Source organism: Sclerotinia sclerotiorum, genomic scaffold, assembly GCF_000146945.2.
Source record: "Sclerotinia sclerotiorum 1980 UF-70 scaffold_1 genomic scaffold, whole genome shotgun sequence".
In the NCBI taxonomy this organism is placed as follows: Eukaryota; Fungi; Ascomycota; class Leotiomycetes; order Helotiales; family Sclerotiniaceae; genus Sclerotinia; species Sclerotinia sclerotiorum.
This window is the reverse complement of record NW_001820835.1, coordinates 58,569-83,800: the sequence shown is the minus strand read 5'-3', so window position 1 is coordinate 83,800 and position 25,232 is coordinate 58,569. Positions and strand designations below refer to the sequence as shown.

The window sequence follows — 25,232 nt, the reverse complement described above, 5'->3', positions numbered from 1 at the left end:
AGCTTTGTTATCTTCGTTTTGGTTATTTGAAAAGGCTTTTATGGGATGAGGTATTTACTTTGGGGCTGATACATCGGTTTCACGAGACCTTACTTTCATTTCAATTGTTTAAATACATGTATGTATATATGGGTTACGGGTGCTACCGGCGTAGGCGGATAGATACTGGTTACAGGTGGTTGTTGGCTCAGGCGTACGTGTACTGCAAATCTTCAGCAGCGATATCCTTGAGATAATCGCCGGGGGGCGGATACCATTTTTATACCACTGTTAGACGATGATTCGGACGGTATCATTCATTTTTGTTTTTGTTTTTTCCAAGCATCGTCGATATTATTCCCCGACACAGATGTGTGCTCAAGAGTTCCACAGAGATTAAGAGAGAAATATATCTCTTTTCAATGGGGCCAAAGTTTAAGAATCATATATCAATGTTTTTGATCAATGTTTTCCACGAAAAAGAAAGGGTTATGTTATCCATGGATGGGAGAGGAGATTTTGCTTTACATTTGTTTATTGGTTGTTCATCCCCTTGGTATCTGTATTCATCTGTTTCATAGATGTATTGTATTAATTATACTATTATCATAAACTTATTATATTATAATTTTATATCAACTGTTATCTCGAGAGTGCTGTAATGATTTCTTATAGATAAATAGAGTATATTTTGTATTTATTGTATAGTAACTGATGAAACCCTAATATTTGAAACAGCTGGTAAAGAATAATTATATCCCTATTCTATATTATATAGGTATGTAGAGATTTGTAATAAACATCTTATTATTGTGATACCTACCACAAACAAACAAACAAACAAACGCGCGGTCGCGGCTGTTGTCCCGGGAGAGAACCCCGCCTTCCCCGCCGCTCCAACTTTATATTTGATCTAATTTGATTTGATTAGAAAACTAAGGTTACTGTACTCGTTCGTGTATTTTTTAATCTTGATCCCATCCCTTTTAATTATTTCAATATCAAGATTGAGATTCTCCCTACCTCCCAGACAAACTAAAAATTACCCAAAATTAATTGTTCAATTGACGTTATACCAATTGAGTATATGGTAGTTACTGGACTGGGACTGGAAGTTTTTGTTAAGGTTATAAGTTTAGTTGGATATTGGGATAGTGGGATGCGATGAGTTCGTCGCGGGTGATATTGATGGTAGGGCAGCGGGGTTTGGGTTTTGGGTTATCGATGGGAGGGGTGGTGGGAATGGCGGCGGGAAGGGATTCTACGAGGTGTATGCGCTTGGTCCCAGGACATGGACTGGCGGTGCGATGGTTTTCGAAATCGGTTTCGAGTTGTAGACGGAGGGGTGATTTGGGTTTGGGTCTGGGTCGCTCGGGGGAGATTGGGGGCGCGCTTTTTTCTGATATGTGAGATTGCTGTTTGCTGTTTGCTGTTTATTATCCGCTATCTGCTGGTGGTGATGCATGCGTGGGAAGGATGTTGATTGATGCTAATGGGTTGTAGGTCTCGACGGGAGAGAGGGATTGTGAGGTATGCGACGGAGAGTAATGGGAAGAGAGATAGGTAGGGGATATTTTTATGGTTTTTTTTTTGTGTGAGCTAGGACGGGGGTGTTTCTTGGAAAAGTTGCACTTGTCACGTGATTGAGTTGATGTCGAGTTGATGCTCTCAATGGGTCAGTTGGTGGGAGGTGGTGAGCTGGTGACATCTGGAGTTGTTTGGCTGCCGATTGCTAAAGTTGATTTCCTTGCTCCTCCAAATCAGAAAGCTAACGCAGATACCCTCCAGCAAACAACCAACATCAACACCAGCACCCCTCAAAAAACCTCTCAAAGTCCTCAAATCCATCAAGTCGCTCACACCGCATGAAAACATCTACACCATCCCCAATATCCTTACCTTCTCTCGTCTCATCGCTGCCCCCGTTTGTGGATACCTTGTTCTGCATGATCAGCATGCGTGGGCTGTCGCACTCTTTGCTTATGCTGGAATCACGGATTTGGTAGATGGATGGATTGCGAGAAAATGGAATTTGCAGACGGTGGTAGGAACGGTTATTGATCCAATGGCGGATAAGACTTTAATGACGATTTTGACGGTTTGTTTGGCGATTAAGGGGGGTTTGCCTGGTATGTTTTCTCGGATTTATATTTTGCCTTGTTGTGTCTTGATTTGATCTACCCATTCCCAAACATCTCAGCCATCAAAATTGCTCTGTTTTTGAAGTTTCCCCAGAAACATAAAACTAGACAACTTACTTTCTATCTTAGTCTGGCTCGCAACTATAATCCTCGGCCGCGACATCGGACTCGCCATCTCCGCCATCTACTGGCGATGGATTTCTCTTCCTCCTCCTAAAACCTTTTCTCGCTATTGGGATTTCTCTCTTCCGTCTGCAGAAGTACATCCAACTACTATTAGTAAGTATAATACGGCACTGCAATTGGGGTTGATTGGAGCGACGACTGCGCTGCCATTGATTACTTGGGATGTTGGGGTTGCTATGACTGGGTTTCAGTGGGTTTTTTTCTTTATTTTTGTGTTTTCTTCTCTTGCCTTGGGAACCTTTTTGTTTGGTAGGATATTTAGGGGGGAAAGGGTGTTGAGAGTGACGAGGGTGTGGTATGGTGTGGTATGAAGAGGAAAAGGAGAAGAGGGCGAGAAAGAGGATGAAGAGCACATAGAGAACGAAACGACGAAGGAGATGATAGAAACGGGCATACTAACAAACAAACTAGATACCTAGTAGCCACAACCACCATTTGGAGCGGAATGAGTTACATTTACACCAAAGACGCCGTAAAGATAGTAAACCAACAACAAGATCCTACAAAGAAAGAAAAGAAGCAGGAACAGGAACAGCAATCAAAATAGAAATAGTCCTAGGGAAACACACGAATAGATGATAGATGGTGGATTATATATAGTTGTAGGAATTCGGGCTGTACATACATATATATTAGGAATAGATATTGTACTTTCGTCCCAATGACGATATATGTATAATTAGAATTAGAATTGCAATTACAATTACAATTATCGCATAGTAATCCAGCATCTTCATACCAGTCTTTGTACTTGAAGCTTACAACTGTTGTTCATCTTCTTACCTTATGTTAACTCGCGCTTTTCATTCACCATCATCACTACCTATGTTTTTTCTAAGTCTGATCTTGATCCGGTCTGAGCTATCTCCCAATCCCATAAGCCAAAATGCAAAATGCAAAAATGCAAAAATGCCCTAAAGATAATAGATGTATATATAGCAAAAACTGGGCAAGTCCTATATATCCCGGTACTATATTCACAAATGACTCACCAGTACCTAGTACCTACCTACCTACATAGCTACACATACACAATATTAAGTAGAACAAGAGATCCTTTAATATGGGGGGTGGAGCAATCATAATAAACATATTATCCTCCCTTCTACTAGTATTTTGTAAGACGAAAACAAGAACTAGAATATCTAGGAAGAAATGCTTCACAAGACTTAAATCTTGCTTTGGAACTTTTTTCGTTTTCTTCTCTTTTTTGTCTTTTTTTCTTAATTTTATAAAATATAAATATAAATACAAGTATGTGTAAATAAATATACACAAATAACACTTTCCTTCTCCTCTTCCTCTTTCCTACAACCTATCTATTCAAAAACTTTCTTCCAGTCTGATAGAGGGAAAGGAAGAAAGAGGACCAAAATTCATTCTTAAGAGATTTAGAAAAGGCATTTATGGTTTTATTCTATGAATACTATGGATTATGAGTACATGGATGCATTTATATTGAACAACTCAATCTACTGAATGTTCCCAACCCTATTTGGAGGTTTCGGTGCTTTTGGGAGATTGGTAGTTCCTTATATATCAAAAAATACTAGATATACGGGAAGAGGTTGGTCAGGAAGCTGCTGACGGCTATATGAAGTATATCATATACAATATCACAGCCAGTATAGTAAAGGATTATGTTTATTATAACGGATTCATTTTTGTTTAGCTACCAATGATAGCTCTAACTAAAAGCCACTTAAGAGTACCTGCGACGATAAACTCCAGTGACCAAGAAACATAATCTGAGATCCGAGAATTTTTTTTATGTTTTTATTTTAAGTATTGCTGGTTCCTCCCACACAGCTAGGAAACACCGTTTCTCCTCCCCCAGTAATCCAATTCAATTGCTGTAGCCCAGGCAGTCGAGCCTTGCCTCAAGTAATGAACAAAACAATTGTCGCAGTATGAGATTTGAGGTATGACCATCAATCGTAAGAACATTTCCGAAATCGCTCCCCAATAATACAAGGCAAACCAGCCCTAACATTGCGAGAACTAACAAGGGTATACCAAGCCATCATCTCTATAAAAATGCCACAAACCCTGAAAGTCACATGCACCAACTCGTAACCATAACGCTCTCACTGGAGGGAGGGAAAAGTGCATGATAACCAGAACGCCAATATAGTAATCCTACCTGTGATGACATATAAGCCATCACCCGAACGCCATTTGAAAAGAGAAGTGAAAGTTATTTAGCGCAAAAAACTACCTTGCTGATCCAGCACAACCAGGAGACTCCAATTTCAGGATTCGCCTTAAATCATTTTCCATGCCTCGAAAATCGGGATTGCTAGTTCCAGGTATAGTACCAGAAGATACTTGTGGTGCAGGGGAAGAATCCGTGACCCGAGTAGTATTATTAGGATTATTGGCAGTCGCAAAATTATTTCCATAGATTTGAGAGAGACTCTGGGATGGTCCATATGAATTCGCACGATCCGGAGTTCTTGTAGGGGTTTTTGTTGATGAGACTTCTTGGCGAAGACCAGATCGAGCGGATTTGGGGACATCGCCTGAGCTTCGTGAATCACCTTTGAGTTTGTAGTTCATTTGCGGAGACCTTCCAGGTAACCCAGCACTTCTGGGGCCAACAGGAGAGCTTTGTCCACCTGAATAGGAAATTGCTGAATTTGTTGTTAAGCTTAGAGCAGGGCCAAGGTTACCATTGGTAGATGGTTCTTCAGAAAACAAATAGGCCTTAAGTTGCTCCGATTTGTCTAATGATGACTGAGAGTTGCTTGGTGAGGATTGATGTGGACTCGAGGTCTTCCGTGCTGCTTTGATCCTCTCGTTATAAGGAGTGGAGAATGCTGGTCCCAATGGCAATCCGGGACTATTAGATCCGTCCAGCTCCATGGAAAACATACTACTTGCTGAACCACGAGAAGTGGGCATGTTTTTATTCCGGTATTGACTGTTAGGCTGCCGTGGAGTTCTCGTATCACCAGGCGAAGCCAGTGGGGGGTTGAAGGGTCCAACAGAGCCGGTTGCATTTGAGTTGGTACTTCGTGCTCGAATTTTTTCAGCCTTCTCCCGTTTATCTGCTTTGAAGAAAAGATCAAGGGGTGACTCCTCCCTATGTGACAAATCACTAAATATTTGTGCTGAAGACGGAGTTTGTGAAGATTCATCTGCCGACGAATCTGGCTCTTTGATCGCATTTCCAGCTCTGAATGCTGGCGATTCTGGAACAGACTTTGAATAAAAACTTGGCATAGGTAGAGCCGACGGGGCAGGGGATGCGTGAAAAGTTGGCCCGGCATAAGCCTGAGCTGCCAATGGTGTTTGAATAGGTCTGGCAGCAGTTGAACCACCGGTAGATTGAGCGCCAGTCAATGGCGGGGTAGTTCTATCATTCCTTGTTGTAGCAGGAGACGTCTGCACATTTTTGGGTCTTCTCTTATTAGTCGACTTTCTGGAACTATGGTCGGGTAGGGCTGAGTTTGGCTTGTTTTGAGAGGCTGGCTGATTCTGCTGGGCTCTTCGAGGAGTTCGAGGAGGGGTAGTAGGTTGATCAGAATAAGTCATTGCGGGGTGCATGTTCTGCGAGTATGCTTGATTGTTGAAGTCATGCGGACTTTGAGCTGTGTTCCGAGGTGAGGCTGTTCTAAGCTCTGCGGCTGAGTTTTGGATTTGACGTTGCCCTTTGTGGGGAGTCATCGAGGACATCTCTTCTTGACCCTTTGTGTATGTGGTTGGGTGGATAAAATTTGTCTGTTGATACAGTAAAATCGAAAGATTGTGCTTGATTAACAAGAGACGGAAGATATCCCGTATTTGTGCTATTGCGTGCGTGGATCGGGTGGTACGAATGACGGACTATAGATAAGGAGGTGGTCGTTCGCTGGGGGCGTCTCGTGATCTAGTAGAAGAGTAGTATTTTTGGTGGAATCTATTTAGTTGTATGTGCTGGATTGGTTGAAGTAAGTTATTCATTGTTCGGTATATGGGTTATAAGATTTGTGGTATGGTTTTAGCAAGAGAGAAGAAAGAGGCTGAAGGAAGGTAAATACGATACCCGGCAACCGCCCTACGGTATCGTTTCACTTATGGGGTTTAGGTATTAGTCATCCGTTCCATCAAAGTTAATTAGGTAGAAACCTACCTACCTAACTAGGTACGGTAACTAACAACCGTAACCACACCAAGCCTAAAGTAGATTGATTTTACACATGATCTATGTGCGACACTAGGGACACTACGGTGAGCTACTAAAGCTTCTATAATTTTAGGTTACGGTATAACAAATAGTACCGTCATATTCCCTTGAGTGCTATCGACCCTACGCTCAAATCCATAAGCCCTCGAGAAGCTCTTTCTCTTGAATTTCGAAAAGGCACTATTCATCCACCACAATAAAGGCATCAACTTCATTACGGTCGATCAGTGCAATTATCAACCCATCGCCTATTAAACTCGCATAATCATTCGCTCGGCGCCCTCGAAAAGTACCCCGCCAACACCAATAATTTAGATAACCCATCGAAACCACAAATACTCCCGTCATCATGGCAGACGTAGATATGACAGACGCCCCACCAACTACAGTGAAGAAGGGTGGTGCAAAGAAGGCAGCAGGTGGTGAAGGTTCGGAAGGCAAGAAGCGCTTCGAAGTGAAGAAGGTATAAATCCTTTGAAAGTCACATCTGCACAGCTCTAACGAAATGTTTAGTGGAACGCGGTAGCTTTATGGGCATGGGATATTGTTGTTGACAATTGTGCTATCTGCAGAAATCATATTATGGATCTTTGTAAGCTTGAGCGTCTCAAACGGGAAGTCAGTACTGACCTCCACAAAGGCATCGAATGTCAAGCAAACCAAGCCTCTGCCACAAGTGAGGAGTGCACTGTAGCCTGGGGAATTTGTAACGTTAGTAATCCCTTCCGCTAATTCTATCTAAGCTAACATTGAACTCTGGAATAGCACGCATTTCATTTCCATTGTATTTCCCGTTGGTTGAAGACACGCCAAGTTTGCCCGCTTGATAACAGAGATTGGGAGTTCCAGAAGTATGGTCGTTAAGTTTGGGCTTTGAGAACGCGATTGGGATTGCATGGGATTTGAGGGAAGATGATGAGGCTACGGTCACGAACGGAGAATAATATACCAAAAGGAGCGGCATAAATATCATCTGTGTGGTTCATCCGAGGATTCATTATGAAGGGACCTGGAGAATTTCTAGCAGGGTTGGCGTTATGGACACAGAAGTAGAACGAGAGTTCGGTACAATGTAGCTTTCAATTCGAAGCTTTTGTTTGTGCTAGTATATTGTCTGCATTTGTGGTATTCCCAATCCTAAGACGCCCCAATGTAGATATCCCTTAAGCAATCCCTCAACCAACAGTCTTGCCATCTACAACAATCCCTTGCGATACATCCCTTCCCCCTAAAGGTAACCATCTAACAGGGTGTCTCTTGTAGAATGGCCATGGAGGCACAACTATGGCGAAGGTAAAGGCGGTTCCAAGCAAGCCGAAAGCAAGCGCAAGTTTAATATCTTGTTTGAAAAAGCCTACGAAGAAGGCAATGGCCTGTTGCTATCAATCAGTACTTTCCGAATGGCTTGGGGGAGCATTGGATCATTTACTCCGGATATTGCGAGTAAAGCGGTTGTCAAGAATTCGGCCAGTCTCTGTCCTTCAAAGTCCTAGAGGTGGAACAGGAGATTAGCATTCAACCAGTGTCAAACCAGCTTCTCGTCTCCCAGGAATGAGAGTGAGTGCATATGATTGTGTACTAACAATTTGTCCTTCGGCAAGATCCCGAATCTGGTCAAGAATTTGGTCTGCCATATTCGTAGTTTATCTAAAATAGGATTGACCGGTTTATTGTGACAACAAATCAAGCCTTTTTCTAGATAAGAATGTCGATTTCGTGAAAAGTTACCAGTTTCTAAGGTGTCCCTTGGGCTTGAGTTAAGGCCACACTTCAGCCTTGTTGTGGCTACTAATCGCCTTGGCCGAAAATTGATAACCGGGATCTAGAGCACATGCATAGATTCTGGGTGAGGGATGAGCGATTTTGGTACAACTAGATGTACAATTTACATGATCCTGTTACTCAAATGGCTTGATATTGAGGTTATCATGTAGCTGGAATGAGCTGTACGAAAACCTCAAAGTCTTGGCTAAATCGATAAGATGTGATCAGACAGACGCAGACATGTATGGCGATAATTCACGACGAGAGAAGCGGCTTGGGGAATACGAAACAAACAAAGAGTTCCCCAACGTTATTGGATCTCTTAAAAATGCCGCGATGTATCAATTAAGAACGTTTCATTCTACCAATTATCATTCAATAATAAACTTCAAGATGTCATCCGATTGTACCAAAATAGCAACTAGACAATTACTCGAGGAGAATTCAGACAATCTAATGAATCAATGAACCAATGAACAACCCCGTATTCGAAAAAAGAACTTGTATCTTTTGGTCTTTTGAAGAGTATTGCAAGGTCTTGACCTTCTGATATCAATAACACAATCATACCACACCGAATAGCTTTTATGGTTCCGAGCAGAAGAATTTGGCTGTAGAAAGTTGTTCATGTGGTTTACGGAGTAGATAAATTTTGGTTATGAAAGGAGACGGCGTTTCGAGATGGTCCCGTACAAAAAAAAGTGCGGTTTGCACGTATATATAAAATGGCTGAGGATGGTAGGCCAATTTCTTCATTTCCACCAATATTCCTTAGCAATTCATCTGTGTGTACCTACGTACTTGCAAGAAGATGCACGAGTCTCAGATGTTAGTTAGATGTTAGGTATGGTTAGGTAGTACCGGTTCCCGTCTCCGTCTCAGTCTCCACCAAGATTTCTTTCAACCTTTCTTCCTCCACTTCTTGTAACTCCTTGAAAATTACAACTCCAAACACCAACGGATTGGTTTCGACCTTTCAACTTCTTTTTCATCCAAAAGATATCTTGCTTTTCACTTATTATCTTAAATCATCATTTTACAGCCGGGCAGCACCCAAAAATAAGTTATCCGGCCTTGGGCTGCAACCTTAGCCTGAACTAGAGAAGTACGCTTAGGGTTTTCCAACATCACCTTACAAAGGCCGAACCTTTCTACAAGTTTCTGCCCTCGAAAAACTTCAACTTGAGACCGGCCGCCCACAAAACCTCGTTTCCCACTCTTCCACTCTTCCAACAACCCAAGCCACGATTAACTTTACTCAAATACTATCCCACATCCGAAATATTGAGATTGTCGCAACAGGATTGTCGAACTCGAACGTCAAATATTTCGGCACTCATCGCCTCGGCGGCTTCATAAACAACAAACCACCAAGTTGGCGGGACTCGTATTTCAAGACTTTTCCTTCATCCGTCCCCTCCTCGGTCCAGTGAAGATCTGGGCCTACTGCGGAGGCGACAAGAAACCCCCATAATTGCACCTAAAGCAATCCAAATCGATATATAAACTGCGCATTTACACATAATCCCAAGGGGTAGCGGATGGACGAGTAGCCATTCTTCATTAGGAATCATACTGTACAGGGACGACCTGTGCAAAGTCATCTATCAAATTGACGCCAAACAAGCGGTGGGCGCTCGTTGCGACCTGCCTAGAACTTTGAAAGCTTTGGCTTCCTAGAAATTAGTATGCCGTCGTTGTTGTAACTGTCGGGGCTTACTGGCTAATCTGGACGCAGAACTTAATCCAAACATATTTTATTTCATACCTCAAAATGTCTGAACACGAAGATACATCCCTCGATACTGGCTACAGCACGCCGGTGCCAGAGTTGGATGATCACAGATACCAATCGCAGCCTCTACCAAAGGCTCGCTCCCGCAGTGGCACTATTGATACTTTGCACGCCCCGTCTTTCCGAGCTCCACATAGCCCAGACCTAACACGCGTGAACAACACTCTTCTTCAGACAATCGCAAGAGATTTCGAGGAAGCGGTTGTCGATGAGGATGCGAGGGGAGTTTCCCCAATGGCTGTTCGACTGGCAGATAGAAGTCGTCGAGGAACCGCGGATACTGCTGAGATTCGTTCTCTATCGCCGCCAAGTTCAGTAAAGGCCTTCGCTGATGCAAGAAGAAGGGAGCGGGAGATGTCTATTTCGGATCCAAGCTCTGGGAAGGCATTTGCAGATGCTAGGCGACTTGAAGAACACAATGCTCTTCATAGAACCGAATCGCGCGCAAGTCACCGCAGCCATCGCACTTTCCGTAGCAGACGTTACACTAACGATAATGATGCAAAAAGCTTTGCAGGTTCATGCAAGTCGGCAGAAGAGGATGTTTGCTTCCCTCTACACCCTTCTCCAACCAAAAATACGCTCCAGATTAATTTTGACACTCTCGAGGATTTCATTGAAGAAGAGGAAAATCGTGCCAAGACTCCAGTCAACCACGCGCAACCTCGAATTTTCCACGACTTGAGAAGCAATGGTGCGATACCCATGATTGTAACATCAGAAGGTACAGCTGTCGAGATTCCTTCAGGCCCACCTTCTATCAATGAAAAGTTGGACTTATCTAGCCTTGAGGAGATTACACGACCGCAGCAGCCACATCTCGACACTAACAGGTTTGAATACTTCTCCTCGCATGGAGTAGATACTATTCATGCTCCAGAATTCGGGGATCTCATTCTAGAAGGAGAAGATATTCGAAACCTATTCGCCCGTCCACAAGGACAACAAGGAGAGGGCGTTTGGTGGTTGAACATGAACAATCCAACAGAGAGCGAGATTCGAGTAATCTGCAAAGCATTTGGAGTCCATCCCCTGACCATTGAGGATATTACAGCTCAAGAGACGCGAGAGAAGATTGAACTCTTCCCTTCGTACTATTTCGCTTGTTTCCGTTCATTTTCTGTAGTGGAAATTGAGGATGGCCAAGAATACGATCCATTCAACATTTATGTCATCGTCTTCCGAGAGGGCTTACTAAGCTTCAGCTTTTCACCCAACACACATGCAACCAATGTTCGGCAGCGCATCACGTTGCTTAAGGATTACTTGTCTTTGAACAGTGATTGGATCTGCTATGCTTTAATGTAAGTTTGCCTAATTCGTTTTAAGATCACAGACTAATGACCTGTCAGCGATGATATCGTGGATTCTTTCGCACCTGTTATCCACAAAATCGATAACGAAACAGATACTATTGAGGATCAGGTATTTATCGCTCGCAGTGATGATATGCATACCTTTCTACGAAAAATCGGCATGGTTCGAAAGAATGTCATGGGATTGATGAAACTTCTTGGAGGCAAAGCCGATGTTTTGAGAGGTTTTACAAAGCGTTGTAACTCAAATTACGAAGTCACTCCTCATATGGATATTGGTCTTTATCTTGGCGACATTCAAGATCACGTTGTCACTATGATGACCAGTTTGGGACACTCTGAGAAGATGCTCTCGAGATCACACAGCAATTACCTAGCACAACTCTCTATCGACAACATCACCCAAGGAAACAACGCAAATAAGGTCCTCAGCAAAATCACTCTCCTCGCTTCCATCCTGGTTCCACTCAACTTGGTATGTGGTATGTTTGGTATGAATGTCAATGTTCCTTTCCAGAACGCTCAGAGTCTCATTCCTTTCTTCACGATTTTGGCTGTATTGGTGGTATTCAGTCTTGCTTCTCTGGCACTTGCAAGACGTTATAGATATATTTAGATGTTCGTGGAGGGGGAACAGTTTTTGAACTAATAATACTTGTGGGAAGGTTGAGAATTTTGGTTGATGTAGTACAGAAAAAAGGGGGTAAAAGAGTAGTGATACCATTACAGATCTCTTGGATACCTATATAGATGTCTCTAGATTTTGATAGTGTTAATATTGATTAGATGCTACGGACTTATGACCTCAATATTGTGATGATTGACATTCCCTTTAAATTCGCAGGCGCTGGTACTGGGGCGGCCGTAGAATGTACCCCACGTGACTCGATGACGCCGATGCCGATACTTTGAACCCAGCAAAATTTCTGAAGCTCTCTGAAGCTAGAAATATTAAATCAAACAATTCCAGCCCAAGCAAGCAAGCCATCACATTCCCTCACACACATATACGCGGATATCTTCCCTTTTCTTCGAACCAATTCTCAATAGCACAAGTGCGAAACTCTCAATATTTAAGAAGGAATTACAAGCAAAAATGGACTCCTCATCTCTACAGCAGCAAACACCGGATCTCTCCAAGTTGTCGGATAGGGATAAGCAGGAATTGCAACAGTTTATTATGAATGAGTCGCAGAAGGCTAGGATTCAACAGTGTATGTATTCTTTCTTTTTGTTTTTTGTTTTTTTGAGGGGGGTTTGTTGCTTTTTGGATGGGAGGTTTGGCTTGATTGGTTGGTTTTGGGATTGAGGTTAGGAATTGGGAATTGAGAATTAATTTATCGATTTCCGTTCCCTCCTCCTTTACCTCAGTCACCCCTACACAAATTCAAGGAAGAAAAATGGGCGTTGAACGCAGGATTTAAAACAAAAAAGAAAGAACGAACTATGATGAAGACACTAGCTAATAAAACCAAACTACAGCCGTTCACTCCCTCACAGATGTCTGCTGGAAAAAATGCGTCACGGGTAGTATTCGCAGCGGAAAACTGGATAAGAGTGAGGAGACCTGCACCATGAATTGTGTAGACAGGTTTTTGGATAGTAGTATGGCGGTTATTACGCATTTGAATACTATGAGGGCGAATGGGGGCGCCTGAGGGTTTAGATTTGAGGTTGGGGGGTTGGGGTGTTTGAGTTGAGAGGTAAATGGGGAAGGGAGAGAGGAGGTGTATAATGTGACATGACGAGATGTGATGCGTGGATGTTATGGTATTGGGGGAACATCTACTATAAGATGCCGGTTCGGATTTAATACTTATTTGGTAGATGTGATACGGCTATAAATGAAGACACGGGCGGACGGGTTCATAGAGTAGGAATATGGATATGGATGAGACATGCATGGATGAATGATGTCTTTGTATGAATAGAAAATCCGGGGCGGGGTATGCCAGATTAGATGGGATTAATGAATGATATGATGTGATATGATATCCCTATTTGAACGGCCGTCTTGGTAGTATTATAGAGAATATTGATAAATCGTTCTTGACATTATGATATACACCTGGATGAGGATGTGCAAATTCAATGTATCGTACATGTCAATGGACAGAAGCTTCAGAATGTGGAATAAGACTAGTTCATGCAGGACCGTATGCTATCCATCACCGTGATTGTGCAATGTAGAACCCAGGGCTTTCACACAAATTATTCCCAAGTGCAAGTCGAGCTAGTTCACTCGATGCGAGCCCCAGATATCAGTTCCACAGGAGCGAGACGTAGGTCGTAAAGAGTCGTCACCAAGTGCACATATTATCAAGTGTATCAGGAATTGTCATTGGTAGGATGGTACTGCATTGGTGTACATATTTTTAAAATCATCTCATTATGCCGTATGGATGTGGGTATCAGCCAATCGTAGAAAAAGCTGTTCATCTATCAACCATATAACTTTTTATTCCCTCAAATCCAGATTCCTAATTCCACTCCCAGTTTGACAATTTAGACGATTGCGAGCTTGGTGGCAGCAATGTCAAGAGCATCAACATCGGCAGTAAGACGGGCGAAGGCCTTCTTGGATCCATCTGGTCTGTTATTGGTGTATTAGCAACTGTCCAAAATTCTGTTTATCAATATATTCGTACCGGATGAGGGTGTTGATCTTGACAGTGTCAATGTCGTAAAGCTTCTTCAAGGCCTCCTTGATTTGAGCCTTGTTTGCCTTGATGTCGACAATGAAGACAAGGGTGTTGTTCTCCTCAATCTTCTTCATGGCGCTCTCGGTGTTCAATGGGTGGATGATGACCTTGTGCTCATCGAGACGGGGTTGCGAGACGATGGAAGTACGTGGGTACTTTGGTGCACGGGAGAGTTGAAGGGTCTTAGGTCTGTGGAAAGTAGTCGAGAGACGGACCTTGCGGACCTTGTGGGAGTGGACCTGATGGAATTGTCAGTATCAAATGTCAATAACAGCAATAGATAGAAGAACTTACACCCTTCAAGGTAGCCTTAGCAGCGGCATTGGCCTTCTTGTTACCACCCTTGGCGGCAGCACCTATTAAAACTTACGCATCAGCAAGCGCTCTTAAAGAACTCGCAATATCTGCTACTGCTGGTGCGCATCTTTCGCATTCCTTCGCGTTGTATTTGGAAATATTTTCATATTTTCGTACTTTCAAAGCGGCCGCAATATTCCACACAAGGACAATATTGCGATCAAGAATGCGATCAATGCTTATTTGAGAGAAAGGGAACTGTACCTTTCTTTGCTGGGGGAGCCATTTCGACGAATATACTTCCTGGTGGATTAGTATTGGATTTGAGTTGTCGAGGAGTTGATGGTTTGCTTCAAAAGATCATTGAGGTAAAAAAGATCAAATTGAAAGATCGTGTGCGAAAATTTCGCTAATCGGCAAAACTGTATTTCCGACTTCCGGAGTATCGAGGATGCATTTTCCCTTGGATTTCTTCAAGTAGATTATATGTATATATTAGCTAAGTTTCGTTTCTTCTTATAATTGGTTCAATTCATTCTTCACCCTGTGGAAATACTCAGTTCTTGAAAGATTCATATTGGTTTTTGAATTGATTTGAAGTTCTCAAATCTTCTACCATGGGCGTCAACAAGAAAACCAAACTGAAGTCCCTCTCACAAGGTCGACCACCGACGATCAAGAAACCAGCTCAACGTATATCAAGCAAAGCTACTCGAACTATAATTCGTAATCATCATACATTGGAGAAACGAAAGGCTAAAGCTTTAGCTGAGGGAGACGAAATCACAGCCGTAGCACTAACACGTGAGATTGCTTCACAGGGTGGATTGGAGAGCTATCAACGTGCAAGTCTCATCGGACAGGGTAGTGATAGAGGTGGTGATAGCAGCAAAATCTTGATGGACTGGCTAGCGCCTCTATGTAAAGATCTCAAGGGTCTAGCGGAAAAGAACTCGCCAGTTCGCATGTTGGAAGTTGGAGCACTGAGTACTACAAACGCTTGCTCAAGAAGTCATACCTTCCATGTTGAGAGAATCGATCTCAATAGTCAGTCGGAGGGAATTACACAGCAAGACTTTATGGAACGACCGCTACCAAAAGACGAGACCGAGAAATTCAATATTATCAGTCTTTCCCTTGTTTTGAATTATGTCCCAGACGGCGTAGGCAGAGGTAATATGTTGCTCCGGACTCGCAAATTCCTGGAGACAATCTGTCCGGCTGGTGAAGGATTCAGCAAATGGTTCCCTGCATTGTTCTTGGTCCTACCATCGCCTTGTGTGAACAACTCTCGTTATATGGATGAAGCCAGGTTAGAAGCGATTATGGAAAGCTTGGGATACGTTATGGTAAAGAAGAAACTCTCGAACAAGCTAGTTTATTATCTCTGGCGTTTACAATCACCGTCAATGAAACCACGACAATGGAAGAAGGAAGAGATTCGAGCTGGGGGTAGTCGCAACAATTTCTCGATTGTGCTTAAAAATTGAGCAAGTTTAGGAGGAGAGACAGTTGACATTATACATCGAATGTTGATGAATTGGTAGCAACCTGTCTACCCCAACTACAGACTACATCAATGTACAAACTCAGATAATGATCGTCGCAAGCAACGCGGATACCTGGCAATGGATGGAATGTTTAACTGACCCCCGCATATTGGAGGGGCGACAGCAAGATGCAGAACGGGCTACTCGGACTCAAAATTTTATGTGGTGGGTCAGGTATCCTCCAAAAACATCTCGCTCTCTCCTGATAAATGTATAGAGACAAAAGGGCACGCAATCAATTGTCAAGACGGTGCTGGTTAACCGTTTATAATGCGGAACAGTAAGAATCACGCCTTCGGAGGTGGGGAGTGGAGAGAGGGGGTATACTTTTCGGCCAATATGTTATCTGCCTCATGCGTGGGTACCCTTTTCCGTTACATGGTGCTTTCGTGTAATCTACAAAGGACTTGACGGGCAAGTGGGGCATTTGATCCATGCTTTACCTGCGCCTTCTGCATTATCAAGTTTCTAATCTCAATGTTACATTGTGAGAAAGCAAACTTGGAAAATGAAGTTCTGGAATGGCAAGTCCTATGGTGGAGAAAGATCTCAGAAAATGTTGCTTTGAGAGAAGTGGCCATCGAGAATCAGAAAGGGAGAGGAAAAGAGCAGGAAGAAACAAATACCTGATGCTTGCACAAATATACAAGGGGAGTGATGTAAAAACTTGAGTTGTGCATAAATCGAATTTCGTATGATTATCGGCTTTTGGAAGAGCGATAAGCCTTATCTCTGGGGGGAGAAGCTTGGTTTTTGAAAAGGCGGACTAAAATCTTAAAATATTTCCTTCTAGATCTCTCGATTCTATCAGAGGAGATTCCGCACAACCCACACCAATCACACTCGGCTTTTTGATCTTGGCCATTTTAAATTTGCTCGTGTGTTCTTCTCAAGAGACTTTCAGTACTTGCGAAGAGATTGATCGAGTGGAACTGAAGATTTGGAGACTTTCCGACTTTATCTTATCAGGTTTTCATCGGCGGAAGTTGACGATATCACACATTAACTAATAATTTAATACCTCCTCATCATGGCGCGTCCTCCCAATCGAAATCCAACAACTTTCTATGAATACGAACATGGCACATCAAGATCTCCTAGAGGCTCTATTAGTAGTAATAGAAGTGTCCGGTTTGACTCGGGCGATTTCTCCCCATCTGCAGAGTCTGATTATTTAGTCCCTGGGGATCAAAATGATCAAAATGAAGGTCTTAGAAGACGGAGGTAATCCTTCCTTTCCCTTCTCCGCCTATGTAGACAACTAATATGTTTTTCGAAGGTCCTCAATTGCCATGCGATTCAATTCCATTACACATGCTGGAGGTGTGAACAGTATCGAAAACTTCGCGCGAAGTCTGACACGAGCTTCCGCATTCCACGAGATTACTCCGCGTCGTCCATCATTTATACTTGCAGAAGATAGTACCGAGGAAGGTGATGGTGAAGATCTAGAATATGGAGGAGTGCAGACGGACTATGGGCGGATACCTCGTTCTTCCTTGATTAGAGAGCAGTTGCGGAGATCGACTTCAGATAATACGGTTGATGATGAGTCTGCACTTGGAGATGAAACAGAAAGCAGCCTGTCCCGAGTCGCCAGTCACAGGAAGTCCGAGGGGGAACGTGTTGCTGGAGGCGATCATGCAAGCGTACAAGGAAGTGTAAGGGGGAACCAATCTATCTTTGCGATTGCCCCGCATCTATCAACTCCTCTAGCAGGAAGCTATGGAACATCTTACGGTACATTACGTTCAACCTTGAACGAATCATCCATGATTCATGCCGGCCAGCTTTGGCGACAACAACAAGCTACCGGCGCAAATGTTGCAGACGAGGAACACTTGCCACTGATTGTCAAGGAGGTCGAAGAAGATGGGAAAATTGTGCTTGTGGTTGAGGGGCAGTCCACTCTCCCACAGACAATCCTTAACTCCACAAACGTTCTCATTGGAGTTGGTTTACTCAGTCTCCCCATGGGGTTGAAGTACTCAGGATTGTTATGCGGCATGATATTACTCCTTCTATCGGCACTTGTTACGTCATATACTGCGAAGTTATTGGCTAAGTGCATGGATCGAGATCGCAGTCTTCTGAGCTTCGCAGACGTTGCCTATGCATCCTACGGCCGCAGAGCAAATATAGCGACTAGTATACTTTTCACTATGGAGCTTCTAGCGGCTTGTGTTGCCTTGATTGTTCTTTTCGCAGATTCCCTGAACTCACTAATTCCATCCGTCGGAGTAAATGAGTGGAAAGTCCTCTGCGGTCTTCTTTTGATACCGCTTAATTTTGTCCCTCTACGTCTATTGAGTTTCACTAGCATTCTTGGGATCATCTCGTGCTTTTCAAGTATGTAAAGATGACCTGTAACTCTAACACCTTGGCTGACCGTTATAGTTGTACTAATAATTCTCATCGATGGTTTCGTAACACCACGAACTCCTGGTTCTTTACTAGAACCGGCAACTCAGTACATATTTCCAGCCAACGTAAGTCATCTGCATGTTGCTTATATCCGCTCTGATTTTGCACTCTCTGCTGACTCTATACCTCTTTAGTGGCTCACTCTTCCACTTTCGTTCGGCCTAATGATGTCGCCTTGGGGTGGACACTCGGTCTTTCCCAACATTTATCGTGACATGAGACATCCATATAAATTTGACAAAGCTGTCAAATATACATTCAGTTTCACAGTAAGTTTCATTCAATATTCAGCTCTACATTGTGCTAAAAGAAATCCCCAGTATGTGCTCGATGCTACAACTGCACTAGCTGGAATATTGATGTTTGGAGGTAAGTTCCCATCGATTTTCGGATTTCAGGCTCCTTTGTCCTCGTATTCTTATTTTTGTCCATTTTTCTCAACTCCCGAGCATGCGTCTTGCAAAACGCATCTGTGTCAAACGGCTACTGACATACCTATAGATAACGTCATGGATGAAGTCACAGCCAATATTATCGGAAACTCAAGCTACCCCCGCAGCTTATCTCTTATGATATGCATATTCATTGCCATCATTCCTTTGACTAAAGTTCCACTGAACGCTCGTCCCATCGTGTCTACAATCGAATTGCTCTGTGGACTTGACTCTCGCGCCATGGCTGAATCATCGGCCCTTACTGGACTCTCGGGTTACACCCGTGGTATAATGAAAATCGCCGTTCGCATCATTGTACTCATTGTATTTGTGATCATAGCAATCCTCTTTCCAGCTTTCGATAGTATTATGGCGTTCATGGGTTCGGCTTTGTGCTTTAGCATTTGCGTGATTCTGCCGCTTCTGTTCTACGTCAAGATCTTTGGGAAAGAGATTACTAGGAGAGAACTGATCTTGGATTATTGCTTGATTGTCATTAGTTCTATAATGGCGATCGTGGGTACTGTTTGGGCTTTCTTGCCCAAAGATCTCATTCATGCCGAATAATGCGGGCACGGTGAGCAAGCGCATTCATGATTTTAGGAAAGGTTGCACATATTTTTCTGTAATTCTCTACGTGGTCAATGTTTATATGGGTTAATATTGGAGTTCTGCATCATATACGGATGGATGGTGGTCATTTGATACTCCCTATCCACTCGCCTCCATACCCAATTCGTCGATATAGTTTGGCTTTAGTTCCTGGGTTCTTGTTGTTGCTGTTTATTTTGTGTACATGACGGGGATGAAATACATAGATACATACTCGGAATTGGAATAAAATAGAATATATCACTCACCGCCCGTCTGAATACAATGTTTTTGTGAATATGCATATATGCATACATATAATCTCGGTATAATCTCTCTGAGCACTGTGATCTCATTAGGTACTAGGTATGATTACTTCCTTATGTCGAGTGATAACGCAAGAGAAGTAGTAATAGTAAATATGATGGTCTTTCCTTTAATATGTGATGTTTGAGGTTGGTAGATGGAATGGGATGGGATGGGTGATGGGTATTTTTTGGGTAGGTGGGTGTAGAGGTTGGTGTAGGTGTATATGTATATGTAAAGTGTCTGATAGCTAGGACAGGACGGTATTACAAAAGATTGAATTTGAATGTGAATGTGGATGCAGAATGTAGTTTAGTACAGTAAGTCTATGATAATATTGGATTCATTTGAGACATCGAAAACAGCTGGGACAGATAGACTTGTTCAAAGCTAAAGAGTCATTACCATGATTGATATATCTGTAGTAGAGTTTGATAACCCTTGGTCGCATCGACTATGTTTAAGGATGGAAATTTATGATCTTTATAAGTCCATTGCTTGCCTCATACAATATCGGAGAAATATCTTTACATTGTGGCGTCTGTCCACATCTAAAAATCCAAAGTATTTTATCCATCCACCAGACCTTCCCCTTGAACGCCGTTGCCATGCATATCTATACACTTTCATCCCCTCCACAGAACAACTGGATCATATCAATCCTCCCTCCCCCTCAATCAACATACCCCTCTCCCCTTTCTTCCTAGTAACCTCCTCAAACATATTAGCCTTTTGAACCGCCCTCGACCTCTCCCTCACAAAAGCCAACAACCTCAAACATCCACTCGGCGTCATACCCTCAATTCTTCTTGCCTGTCCCACACTCTCGGGTCTTGTCATCTTCAGCACCGATTTCTCATGCATGGAAATCCCGTATATAGAATCATAATCTAAATCCACCGGCAATTTAAGCATTTCATCCTTTTGAAAGACTCTCTGTGCCGCTTTTTGTTGTGCGACATATGGTGCATAAACGGCTTCAATACCAACTCTATCTCTGATTCGTTGGGTGTAGGTTAAAATTTCTGGGATACGGGTTGACAAATCGTTGATTGTTACGTCTCTAATGCGTAGAACGTCAAAGGCACTTCGCATGGTACTATCGTTTGATACTTTAAAACCATCGTTGATCCAAACCGGAGCACTAAATGTACTTTTTCCAAGCGCCAATTTGAGACCTTCCATTTGAGCGACCTCATCATTGAAGGCAGACCAGCGTTTTTCACCTACTACTCCTGCCGATCTCCCCTTTTCTGTAAGTCGCAAATCGGCATTGTCGGCTCGGGCGCTCATGCGGTATTCGCTGCGAGACGTGAACATGCGGTAAGGTTCCGAAACACCCTTAGTGATTAGATCATCGATCATGATTCCTATGTATCCATCACTGCGAGATAAAACCAATTGTGGTAATGATTGTGATGCAAGTCCAGCATTGATGCCCGCTATGATACCTTGCGCAGCTGCTTCCTCATAACCTGTAGTACCATTTATTTGACCTGCCAAGTAAAGACCTTGAATTGCCTTTGTCTCCAGTGTTGCTTTTAGACTTCGAGGATCAACATAATCGTACTCTACACCATAACCTGGAGCTGTCATTGTGACATTTTCTAGTCCCGGGATGGTTTTTAAAAGTTGCTCCTGAGCCTCCGCTGGTATAGTCATGGAGATACCGTTGGGATAGATGATGTCGCTGTTAAATCCTTCCGGTTCTAGCCATACAATGTGTCTATCTTTATCAGAGAATCGTATGACTTTGGATTCGAGCGACGGGCAGTATCTGGGTCCTTTCACAGTCTCTCTAATGTGTATAGACTTATCTAAATTTGCCCGGACCACGGCATGCGAAGCCTCATTCGTATACGTAGCATGGCAGAGTAGTTGCTCCTGGACAGAAACAGTTTTGTTGAGATAACTGAAAGGCGTCGGTGGTTGATCTCCTGGCTGCACGGCAAGATTCTTAAAATCGATCGAACCTTTTGCAAGCCGAGGAGGCGTCCCCGTCTTCAGCCTTCCTAGAGTAAAACCAGCATCTTTCAACGATTTGCTCAAGCCAAATGTTGCCGCTTCGCCCATGCGCCCTGCAGGATAACATTCCAAGCCGATATGGATTTCACCGCCCAAAAATGTGCCAGTCGTGATGACCACTTGTTTCGTAGGTATGATTTCTCCCGATTCCAGTCGCACACCTGTAATCTTTCCATTTTGCGTCTCGCCCTCCTCCTTCGAAACAATGATATCGGCCACACTGCCCGTTACAATTGAAAGGTTCGGATACGCTTCCAATTCCTCTCGCATATGCTTCTTGTATAAATCCCTATCGACTCGCGCTCTAGGACCCTAACAGACATTTAGCACGCAATATCAAGCTGCCGCCACCACAATAAGCGCCTACCCAAACCGCAGGACCTTTCTTCCTATTCAACACCTTAAATTGCACCCCCGCCTTATCAATAATCCTCCCCGCAACACCATCTAGCGCATCCACCTCCCTCAACATAGTCCCCTTCCCTATTCCCCCAAAACTAGGATTGCAAGAACAAACACCGATATTCTCGAGTTTCGGCGTAATCAATGCAGTCCTGGCACCAGATCGCGCAGCTCCTGCACAAGCTTCTGCTCCCGCATGACCTCCTCCAATGACGACGACATCGTACGGTCTAAAGGTAGAGAATTAGTTGAGAAGTGGAGGATTGGAATTGGAGGGGCGCATTTTATACCTTGTGTCTGCTGCAACACTCGCAAAGGAGTTTCTTTGAAGGAGCCAGTTCCTGTTGATAGCCCGCAGTAATGGGCGACCATATGCCACCGCAAGGCTTCTATTCATATTGGCATTTCGAATGCGTTTGTGCAATTCTTGTAGCAAGTGGGAATTCATGGGTGGAATTATTTTTCTATGCTTATCGGAGTTTTTTACCCCTCGCCGATTGGCTGCGTGGGATTCAAGGAATATTTAACAACAACGGCATTGACATATGCGATTTACAACTACTTGCTTGTTATTATCAACCATGTTCGAATGTACTTATTACAGATATGTTTAAGTATTAATTTCATCTATTTCCGTGATATGATAGTTTCAATGCCAAGCCTCACACACAATTGTCGGTAGGTAATCTTGCCCCTCATGAAAAAGACGGGTCGACGTCAGTATCGAATGTATCAACATCTAAGTTTCAGATAATAGACGTAAACGTAAAAGCATCATTGTCTTTCTTTTCCTGTTTGGTTTCCGGTATTTCCAGGTAGGCGAAATAGTTTGTGGAATTATATCAAATGGGAAAGTATATTTACATAGAATCATCAAAATTTGTTCTACCCCAAAAGATCGGTAAGAGTGATAGGGGCGTTGAGATGTTGGTGAATTAAGCGATGGGTTGGTTGGTCGGTGATGATTCAAAAGTAAGTGAATAGATATATATTTGAATAGACGTTAGATATCAGTGAATGAAATTTTAGTGGAAAAAACAGTGAATAGGGAGAAACGAGAGGGCAATAGATGGCGAATTGTAGTTGAGTAAGGAAATAATGAAGGGAGAGTGAATTAGATGATATAGAAGAAGAGTTGGACAAGAATGAAAGCTAGAAAAAAGATATTCAAAAGCAAATAAGAAGTCGATAAATGAGTAGTAAATAAGAGAGTAAGATGGGTATACATTTTCCATACCTTTCTATCCAATTCATACTATCTACTACCATTTCCTTCCCATTAACCACTACCAACTATCCCCAGCCAGTACCCCCGATCACTCCGCTTAGAGCCTCCAAACCATCCCGCATAGAAACTTTTGTTGCATATCTATTTTTCTTCTTACAAGCCCCATTCCGACAAGCATAAGAATATATCGATCGCTCTTTTCGTAGTTTAAACCATGACGAGGTGGGTAGCCAATGATGCCACTATTCACTCCGCACCAGGATCCACATTCTTGTACATCTACCCCAGATATTTTCCCGATTCTATATCTTTTTGTTTATTTCCTTGATCCGAAGGGCATCATTACTAAAAATATCCTATTGCTTTGAATTAGGCTTCCCTGTTATACCATCGTCCATCTACTTGGCAGTATTCATCTGCTCGATGCAACAACACAATTCGCACAACTAACTTCCCTCGCTAAAATCACTCCATTCACTCTATTCTTTCCATCTCCTAGTCAATTATAACCCAAACGTCCCAGAAAGTACCATGAAAAGATTCACTCCCCAGCCAATTCGTTAACCCACAACCCGAGCCTCACGCTAACAACCAAGACTGCCAGCCATTAGCCTCCCCTAGCGGATAAACGAGTCGAGTAGAGTCCAACACCCAACTCAATGGTCATAACCAACCCAACCTAACCTAAACTGATACTAGAGCTTTCATTCAGTCCCACACGAGAAAAAAACCTTGGAAAGAACACACACAACAATCTCATCCATCTCATCACCTAACTCTCCCTCTCTCCCTTATCCATTCCCTTTCTTTCTTTCTTTCTTTCTTTCTCTTTCTTGTTCTCCTCAAATTGCGTTTCAGAAACCATCATCGCACTAGCAACTCCTTCTTCGTAATAAACACTCGTTCATATCTCTCATATACCCGCACGTCGCATTCGTACATCACGTTACATCATAATCTTCACCCCCATCCTCATCTCATCCTCATCCCATCCTCATCCCATCCTCATCCCATCCTCTTCCCATCTTCTTCCCATCCTCATCCCATCCTCTTCCCATCCTCTTCCCTATCCTCGTCCCACCCGCTCCAGAGCACGCCCTCCTCATCACCATGGACCCCTCCACTTTCGTCCTCTCCACTTCTTCATCTTTACATTCATCATTCTCCTCCCCACCATACCATTAGAAGACCGAACATGCTGACGCCGCATCGCATTATACCATATCAAGGAATAATATACAAATGGAACTACACCAACGTATCCAACGGTCTGGTGCACACCCCGGTTCCAACAAAGAAGGTTTATTGCCTATTCAAAGCTCTTTCAGAGCATTTGAATCATCAAAATTGTTCAGACGAGGAGCCGCGCCTACCTGCCAACCGCTTACTTACTTCCTGCCCAACACATACCGCAACACACATCGACCATCCATCCTCTATCAAGATCAATCAAATCACGAATTATGTCATATGGAGGACGAAGATATAGAGCGGGTAATTATCTGGTATTTATCTAAAATTCATCCCATCAACAGAGCTCTCTGAGATGATAATCTATCAAATCCACCAGAAAAGCGAGTCCTATCTAAAAATCCTTTCTCGGTCTCTCTCTCTCTCTCTCTCTGTTCGCACTAGCTATCCCACCAAGGAGTCAATATCGACACATCTTCTCCGTTCCTATGATAAAATTTGTTGGTATATTCAAGAACAAAGCTTCTACACGGTGTTGCATCCTCCATAAGCAAGTGCGAGTAGTATGTTCGAGAGAAATAATCAAGACAAAGAGTACGACTACAGTGGAGGTCATGCGATCTCAGTCACTACAATCTACGAGATCGATGCTGTCGTGCGTTCTCTGATATGTGTCTCGGTCTGACGAGACATGACATCTCTGTCTCGTATCTTGATACATGTTTGATTAGTA

At 43.1% G+C, this 25,232-nt stretch overlaps 11 protein-coding genes across 11 annotated transcripts; 7 read left to right on the top strand and 4 right to left on the bottom strand.

The window, feature by feature from the left end:
• Positions 1–1,203: 1,203 nt before the first annotated feature.
• Positions 1,204–2,853, top strand: SS1G_00029 (hypothetical protein; the record flags this gene model as incomplete). Its single annotated transcript, XM_001597893.1, has 5 exons — positions 1,204–1,385; positions 1,483–1,542; positions 1,768–2,108; positions 2,250–2,399; positions 2,726–2,853. 5 exons carry the CDS (start codon positions 1,204–1,206, stop codon positions 2,851–2,853), a joined length of 861 nt encoding a protein of 286 aa, XP_001597943.1.
• Positions 2,854–4,520: 1,667 nt separating this feature from the next.
• SS1G_00028 (hypothetical protein) lies at positions 4,521–5,843 on the bottom strand (the record flags this gene model as incomplete). The annotated part of the gene is made up of 2 exons (XM_001597892.1): positions 4,521–5,125; positions 5,183–5,843. 2 exons carry the CDS (start codon positions 5,841–5,843, stop codon positions 4,521–4,523), a joined length of 1,266 nt encoding a protein of 421 aa, XP_001597942.1.
• Positions 5,844–6,823: 980 nt separating this feature from the next.
• SS1G_00027 (RING-box protein 1) lies at positions 6,824–7,338 on the top strand (the record flags this gene model as incomplete). The annotated part of the gene is made up of 4 exons (XM_001597891.1): positions 6,824–6,937; positions 6,988–7,066; positions 7,115–7,185; positions 7,240–7,338. 4 exons carry the CDS (start codon positions 6,824–6,826, stop codon positions 7,336–7,338), a joined length of 363 nt encoding a protein of 120 aa, XP_001597941.1.
• A 311-nt stretch (positions 7,339–7,649) lies between these two features.
• SS1G_00026 (hypothetical protein) lies at positions 7,650–8,108 on the bottom strand (the record flags this gene model as incomplete). Its single annotated transcript, XM_001597890.1, has 3 exons — positions 7,650–7,847; positions 7,904–7,963; positions 8,058–8,108. 3 exons carry the CDS (start codon positions 8,106–8,108, stop codon positions 7,650–7,652), a joined length of 309 nt encoding a protein of 102 aa, XP_001597940.1.
• Positions 8,109–10,012: 1,904 nt separating this feature from the next.
• On the top strand, positions 10,013–12,152 carry SS1G_00025 (hypothetical protein; the record flags this gene model as incomplete). The annotated part of the gene is made up of 3 exons (XM_001597889.1): positions 10,013–11,337; positions 11,386–11,831; positions 12,136–12,152. 3 exons carry the CDS (start codon positions 10,013–10,015, stop codon positions 12,150–12,152), a joined length of 1,788 nt encoding a protein of 595 aa, XP_001597939.1.
• Positions 12,153–12,445: 293 nt separating this feature from the next.
• On the top strand, positions 12,446–13,007 carry SS1G_00024 (predicted protein; the record flags this gene model as incomplete). Its single annotated transcript, XM_001597888.1, has 2 exons — positions 12,446–12,563; positions 12,832–13,007. 2 exons carry the CDS (start codon positions 12,446–12,448, stop codon positions 13,005–13,007), a joined length of 294 nt encoding a protein of 97 aa, XP_001597938.1.
• An 847-nt stretch (positions 13,008–13,854) lies between these two features.
• On the bottom strand, positions 13,855–14,634 carry SS1G_00023 (60S ribosomal protein L25; the record flags this gene model as incomplete). Its single annotated transcript, XM_001597887.1, has 4 exons — positions 13,855–13,942; positions 13,998–14,290; positions 14,346–14,407; positions 14,613–14,634. The coding sequence occupies 4 exons, from the start codon at positions 14,632–14,634 to the stop codon at positions 13,855–13,857; spliced, it is 465 nt and encodes a 154-aa protein (XP_001597937.1).
• A 331-nt stretch (positions 14,635–14,965) lies between these two features.
• SS1G_00022 (hypothetical protein) lies at positions 14,966–15,838 on the top strand (the record flags this gene model as incomplete). Its single annotated transcript, XM_001597886.1, has 1 exon — positions 14,966–15,838. One exon carries the CDS (start codon positions 14,966–14,968, stop codon positions 15,836–15,838), a length of 873 nt encoding a protein of 290 aa, XP_001597936.1.
• Positions 15,839–16,375: 537 nt separating this feature from the next.
• On the top strand, positions 16,376–16,528 carry SS1G_00021 (predicted protein; the record flags this gene model as incomplete). Its single annotated transcript, XM_001597885.1, has 1 exon — positions 16,376–16,528. The coding sequence occupies one exon, from the start codon at positions 16,376–16,378 to the stop codon at positions 16,526–16,528; it is 153 nt and encodes a 50-aa protein (XP_001597935.1).
• Positions 16,529–17,190: 662 nt separating this feature from the next.
• Positions 17,191–19,323, top strand: SS1G_00020 (hypothetical protein; the record flags this gene model as incomplete). The annotated part of the gene is made up of 4 exons (XM_001597884.1): positions 17,191–17,850; positions 18,457–18,591; positions 18,643–18,691; positions 18,824–19,323. 4 exons carry the CDS (start codon positions 17,191–17,193, stop codon positions 19,321–19,323), a joined length of 1,344 nt encoding a protein of 447 aa, XP_001597934.1.
• A 981-nt stretch (positions 19,324–20,304) lies between these two features.
• On the bottom strand, positions 20,305–22,477 carry SS1G_00019 (hypothetical protein; the record flags this gene model as incomplete). Its single annotated transcript, XM_001597883.1, has 3 exons — positions 20,305–21,990; positions 22,046–22,310; positions 22,371–22,477. The coding sequence occupies 3 exons, from the start codon at positions 22,475–22,477 to the stop codon at positions 20,305–20,307; spliced, it is 2,058 nt and encodes a 685-aa protein (XP_001597933.1).
• Between the last annotated feature and the right edge of the window lie 2,755 nt (positions 22,478–25,232).